Source organism: Octopus bimaculoides, chromosome 29 (genome assembly GCF_001194135.2).
Source record: "Octopus bimaculoides isolate UCB-OBI-ISO-001 chromosome 29, ASM119413v2, whole genome shotgun sequence".
Lineage (NCBI taxonomy): Eukaryota > Metazoa > Mollusca > Cephalopoda > Octopoda > Octopodidae > Octopus > Octopus bimaculoides.
In genome coordinates this window covers 8308057-8315036 of record NC_069009.1, presented here as the reverse complement: position 1 = coordinate 8315036, position 6980 = coordinate 8308057, and the positions used below count along the sequence as shown (strand labels likewise).

General features: G+C 36.1%; 1 protein-coding gene across 1 annotated transcript; it reads right to left on the bottom strand.

The window, feature by feature from the left end:
• Positions 1-3408: 3408 nt before the first annotated feature.
• LOC106877234 (zinc finger protein 43) lies at positions 3409-6974 on the bottom strand. Its single transcript, XM_014926097.2, has one exon. It carries the CDS (start codon positions 5759-5761, stop codon positions 4535-4537), a length of 1227 nt encoding a protein of 408 aa, XP_014781583.1. The 5' UTR covers positions 5762-6974; the 3' UTR covers positions 3409-4534.
• Positions 6975-6980: the final 6 nt, after the last annotated feature.

Genomic DNA, 6980 nt, shown 5'->3' with positions numbered 1-6980 from the left:
ATATATTAAATACAACTTTGGGCATTCAGTAAAAATTCTAATTTTCAGATCTATACTCTTTTACTTGTTTCAGTCATTTGACTGTGGCCATGCTGGAGCACCACCTTTAGACGAGCAAATCGACCCCAGGACTTATTCTTTGTAAGCCTAGTACTTATTCTATCGGTCTCTTTTTTGCCGAACCGCTAAGTTACAGGGACGTAAACACACCAGCATCGGTTGTCAAGCGATGTTGGAGGGACAAACACAGACACACATATATACAATGGGCTTCTTTCAGTTTCCGTCTACCAAATCCACTCACAAGGCTTTGGTCAGCCTGAGGCTATAGTAGAAGACACTTGCCCAAGGTGCCACTCAGTGACACTGAACCCGGAACCATGTGGTTGGTAAGCAAGCTACTTACCACACAGCCACTCCTACACCTATGTTCAAAACTTTTGGCCATGAGTGTATGGATCAAAACTAACTCAAAATTGGCTCTGATTTCGTTAGACCTGCTTCCATCATGAATGACCATGGAATTTCACCTCTGAGACACAAGTCCAGACAAGTTCAAATCCTTGGCCTCAAGAACATCCTCACTGTCTGTCATGGCCTGAATTTAGGCCATGAGTCACTGAGTTTATCCTTGTGTGTTGTTGCTGAGGGTCCATTGGCAAACTGCTTTGAACAAGTAGATGTAGTGGGATGGTGATTCTGCTACTCTTAAGGTGGTTGCCATTTTAAAAGGATAAGCATTTGATTACTTTGTGTGTAGTGGAAGAAGAAGGCTGTAGAACCATTGGGTCAAACTCTGAAGAAAGGAATATCACAGACAGGAAGACAAGGGCTGAGTTTGACAGCAAATGATGGACAATGGAGTACTTCTGGAAGGAAGTCCCTGATGTTGAGAAACAAGGTGACTTGCTATAAGCACACCCTGAAAGGAGAGGCTAAGAATGATTTCAAGAGGGAGGCAGACGACTAATTTGAGGAGGGTATTTTAATGCCATAGAAAGAGGAGGTGTATGATGACCATGGTCTAGCCTGGTCAGTGCTAGATTTTTGAGAGTTGAATGAGCACATCTCAAGTCATTTGGGCAGCGAAGCAGCAGATATATGTGAGGAAACCCTGTAGGAAAGGAGGTAGATGACTAGGATGACTACAATCATTGATCTTAAGTTGTCATATCTGCATCTCCACATAGATGAGAAATTGTGGAGGTTGCACAAGCTGGTGAGGTACAAAAAGAAGGACATACTATCTGACTTGGTTGGGGTTTGGTTTGAACTCAGCACCCAGAATCACGATAAAGGTTTTCAGGGTGATCTTGAGGAAGGTGACTAAAGCGAAGCAGGTTACAAATTCATACATTCTGGTAGATGGGACGATGCTGTTGGCAGAGGAATTTGTGGATCATCAGAGGAAATGATAGGAGGCACTGTGTTGGGACTCAAGAGAGACAAGGTATGCAGGCTTTTGTAAATTCCAAACCTGCATGAGGACATGAATGTGAGAAACTGGTAGGTCATTATCCTGTTGCAGGATGGCTTGGAACAGCAAGCTGTTACATCCAAAGGTAAGTTGAAGGAGTGAGGTGGGGTGCAAAAGTAGGAGAGAAGGCAGTTACCATGAGGCAAGACATTCTGGAGAGAGTAGGAATAGAAAGGAGTTAGTATGTTTACGAATAGAAAGGAGTTAGTATGTTTACGAATAGAAAGGAGTTAGTATGTTTATGAAAAAAAAACAGGAATTGTATGGTGTGATGTGATACATTAACTCCAGTGATTTTGTCCATTTCTGTTTTCTCCACTACTTCTTTTTGTTTACCTGGCCATTTCTCCAGTCTAATTATTATGCAAGTGATTGGAAAAAATTTAATTATTTTTATCTACCATTTATTTTAAATGCAAAAATATTAATGTTTATATTAATGCTTAAAGCGAAATCATGATGGCACCTGTGCCCAGCATCGCCTTCCTGGCACTTGTGCCGGTGGCACGTGTAAAGGCATTTGAGCGAGATCGTTGCCAGTGCTGCCGAACTGGCTCCTGTACAGGTGGCACGTAAAATACACCATTTTGAGCATGGCCATTGCCAGTACCACCTGACTGGACCTCGTGCCGGTGTCACGTAAAAGCACCCACTACACTCTCGGAGTGGTTGGCGTTAGGAAGAGCATCCAGCTGTAGAAACTCTGCCAAATCAGATTGGAGCCTGATGTAGCCATCTGGTTTCACCAGTCCTCAGTCAAATCGTCCAACCCATGCTAGCATGGAAAGCGGACGTTAAATGACGATAATGATGATGTTTAAAATAAAATTAGTGCAATATGCTTTTTGCCAACATTAAATTACATCAAATCAAAGGCCTGCTATACAAAATAAAATAATTTCTGAAATTAAATATTGCTTAATTAATACAAAATACATGCCTCAATATAAGATTTATAATAAACATAAATTTCGAAGTGTAATTCTGATGCTTTTGATAATTAGTGGAGTCGAAATTAATCCTGGGCCAATAATAACGAAGGAAATGATAAAAGGACTTTTCCATGCTTTGTTTGATAGCTGGTAATGTAATGGTTAAAAATCATTGAATTATCTGATATAGCTGCATTATAATCATTTATGTGTTGTTCGGGTGGGTTTCTATTTAAATTATTCTACAGTGTTAAATTTAAATTTCCCAACTATTCTAGGAAATCCATAGCAACAAATAGTGTAAAATCTATTTTTTATAATTTTTTTCCAATGGCAAGATCCACTACAATCATGTTGCTGAAAATTTTTAGCTAAATTTGGCGATTGATACTCATTAGGTTAGATTGCAGATAATTGATTCAATGAAGTATAAAGTTTTTTTTTTGAATCTTCATTGAAAATTGGAGCATTTTTGCAGTATGATTTCATGTCTATATGAGGTATACCTTGATTTTGATATTCCAAATGTCAAATATAGTGAGCAATTTTAGTCAGTGGGCCATTTTTGTCAAGAATGATAATATCCATTAAAGTTTTAAATCAATAAAATTGTTCACTGACTGCTACAATATCATTATTATTTATTTGTGCAAATTTTTATTTTACTCATTATTCAATTTATCAAGAAAATCTCAAATCTTTGAGAAAATATTCATTGCAAGACTGTCAAAAAGAAAATGGGTACACAATGACACTCATCAAAAGCTTGCAAATCAGTGCCTTTTCTAGCCCCAAATGCTTTAGATCCTCTCATACTTGACAAATTGCCTTCCAGTTGCTTGTCTGTTTTCTAATCAACATTTTATTCAGCAACTGTCATTTTGGGGATTTTTGGCAGTTTTCATAACGCCATAAATGCCAGCATCTATAGCTCTTTTACCAGCACAAAACATCAAATATTGTATATCTTTTCTAAATCAAAAATCACAATGATTCAAATTTGTTTCTTATGAACATATATGGTTGTTTATTTGAAAATATTCCAAATTTGCCTTTCGGATACAAATGAAGGAAACAGAACAAATCCAATGTTGGATTATTATCAATGAGCAGTTTTCCATCAATTCTTTTTCTATATAGTCAAATCTTTTTCAAGTGTCAATAAAGGTTGCATTTCTTGTACTAATGTAGTTTGGGTTCCAGTCTGAGTAAACATATAATCCATTTTAAATTAGCATTTCTATTGACATTTATGGCATTGTACAATGCTATTTTTTAGCCAATCCAATGTCTTGTAAGCTTTTTCAATGTCAACTATTAACTACCAAATAATGTTTTTCTGTTAGGTAATGAATCAACAATTATTTCAGTTAAATGATGTTTGCTGTTTGACAAAGTGTTCATGGCATTGAAAGATGAGTAATTATTCCTCTGACAGCTAGTACCAATTGGCTGTGCATCCTTTGGCTCTTTGAATAAGAAGCTGTTCATACATGTTCAAATTGGCCATCTCAGGTGGTACATTTTCCACTTGAAGGCCATTAAATTTGTATTTTTTTTCAATAAAATCATTTGGTAATTTTTACTAACGGCAGTGCATCAGCATGGCCACAGCTCTGAGCTGAAACTAGAGGAAAAAAAAAAAACAGTACAGAGGAATGAATAATTTTTTTTGAATACTATCAAGTACTGCTTCAGATTCAAATTTTTATTATTTTTTGCAACAAAATGCCAATTAACATTTTTTGATTCTTTTCAATTTTAGTTTTCTAACTTTTGAAGGCTGAAAATGTTATTAAACCTTTTTCAAAGTGACGAAAACATTTTGACAAATTGAATTAAAATTACAGAGATGTACTTGCATAGCAAGTGACCTGATCTGAGAACGTGTGCTGGAACAAAAACAATTGCAGCATGGAAGGTGTTTATAAGCCATTTAAAATAACACACAAAGACTGTTAGATTCACTTCAACATTTAAATTTAATTTGTCAAAATATTTTCGTCGCTTTGAGACCGCGACCTGTTCACTGACAAAATTCTGTGCTGCATTTTTGAAAAATTTAAAGTTTGAACATTTTGTTGAACCTTTTTCTGTAAAACGGGCAATTTTTTCCATTTGAATTTTACAACAAACAACGTTCTCCAGTGTGTTGGTGGATGAGAAGTTTAGATTTGCAAGAAAATGATCTCTCCCGCTTCATAGGCATTGCTCTGGTGTGTATTCGTTTGTGTGTATTTAAGTGACTGTTATGCATAAAGGATTTCCCACAGATGTCACAATAATACGGCCTCTCCCCTGTGTGACTCCGAATATGTACTACAAGATTAGAATGATCAAAGAACGATTTCCCACATATCTCACAGTGAAAGGTTTTTTCTCCAGCGTGTGTTCTGTTGTGCCTTATTAAATCACTATTATTCACATAAGATTTACCACATATTTCACAATGGAATGGTTTTTCCCCACTATGTAGTATTTTATGCCTTGTTAAGTTACTGTTAGAGAAGAAACATTTCCCACATATTTCACAACGACAGGGTTTCTCTCCAGTGTGTATCCTTTTGTGACTGACAAGATGAGAATTATTCGTGAATGATTTACCACAGATTTCGCAGTGAAATGGTTTCTCTCCCGTATGTATTCTTTTGTGACTTACAAGATGAGAATTTTGAATAAATGATTTACCACAAATCTGACAATGATACGCTTTTTCTCCCGAGTGTATCCTTTTGTGACTCACAAGTTGAGAATTATTAACAAATGATTTGGCACAGATTTCACAACAATAAGGCCTTTCTCCAGTATGTATTCTTTCGTGTCTTATTAATTCACTATTACTTAGAAAAGATTTCCCACATATTTCACAATAGAAGTGTTTTTCTCCAGTGTGTATTCGTATGTGTCTTGTTAACTTACTACCAGAGGAAAACGATTCCCCGCATATTTCACAACTATAAGGCCTTTCTCCCGTGTGAATTGTTTTATGATCTACAAGGCTAGAAATAACAGAAAATGATTTCTCACAAACTTCACAATGGTAGGGTTTTTCTCCAGTGTGAACACGAATATGAGTAACAAGTTTTGAATTGTTTATGAAAGACTTCCCACATATTTCACAATGGAATGGTTTCTCTCCAGTGTGTATTCTGTTATGCTTTGTTAAATTACTTTTAGAGACAAATGATTTCCCGCATATTTCACAGGGAATATTTCTACGCAGTGATATTTGTTGAATAAACGTTTCATTACGTAAAGGTTTCTCTTTCGCAACAGAGTACGTCCGTGTAATGGATTTTTTACTGGTAAAAACTGTTGTATTAGATGCATCCAGATGAGTAAAATCCTCCATATTAATTCTAGAACAGTGATTCCAACGTGGAGCATAAGCCCCACCTGTGGGGCTTGAGAAAACTGTGGTGGGGCGTAAAGATGTAGGCACAAGGCTGTTGTGATTCACTTTTTTTCGTAGTCAATAATGTACTTGTTGTACTCAGTTCTTAAAATAATTACTGGTAGATTCTTTTGTATTAAATAATTGATGAAATATTAAAAAGGAAGTTCTTTTTTTTCCAACAGCCAGTGGGGCACACATTCTTCTGGTAAGTTATAGTGGGGCCTGGTTTAGAAAACACTGTTCTAGAGGACGTCTTTAAAGTTAATCTCTGACTTATCGATTATAATTCAACGTCTTGTTTTAGATAACACGAAACTTTGTTTACAAATGTGAAAAATACGCAATGTAGATACATTTTTCTCTTACACAATAAGTACCAGTTACGCACTGGGGTCGGTATAATCGACTTAATCCGTTTGTCTGTCCTTGTTTGTCCCCTCTGTGTGTAGCCCCTTGTGGGTAGTAAAGAAATAACACAAGAATGTTTGTGGCTAACTACGACCTCGTAGTTGTCAACAAAAGACTTATGGGTTTTACGTTAAACGCGTCCATATATATGTTTATGTTGTCTAAAAATGTATAGAAAATCCATAAATGACAGTCCTGGTGAAATTTGTGATCCTGCTGTGTTGTTTTGGACGTTCAGTTAACATAAGTGTAAAATAAGAAAAGATATTAGTATAAAATTGCTGTCGAAGAAAGAAAATGTTTCTCTCAATGCTTGTGTTGTCATGTTAATAAATCAAGTCTGTTCATTAGAAAAGTTTGAAAAGCAGAATGTGTGCTGCGATGGTTATACAAATAATATAGGTTTTTATATTCGAAGGCCATTTGGGAAGCGAAAGAATATTAATGATGCTATTTACTAAGTAATTTCGGCACTGTCATGGTATTAGCTGTCAGAAATGAAAGTAGAAAAATCCAAACAAGGAATGTTACTGCTGGTCTGAGTTGAAATCTGTTTCTTTGGCTACTGACTGGCCGGAGCTATCTGTCTGTCTGTCTCTTTCCCTCTCTCTCTATCTATCTATCACTCGTCCACCTTCGTTTGTTTCCGTAGAATTTATCAAATTAGAAAATGCATTTCCGTAGAATTTATCAAATTAGAAAATGCGTTTCCGTAGAATTTATCAAATTAGAAAATGCGTTTCCGTAGAATTTATCAAATTAGAAA

Excerpts from the sequence above, each read along its gene's own strand:
- LOC106877234 (XM_014926097.2), bottom strand. The coding sequence starts at position 5,761 with ATGGAGGATTTTACTCATCTGGATGCATCTAATACAACAGTTTTTACC.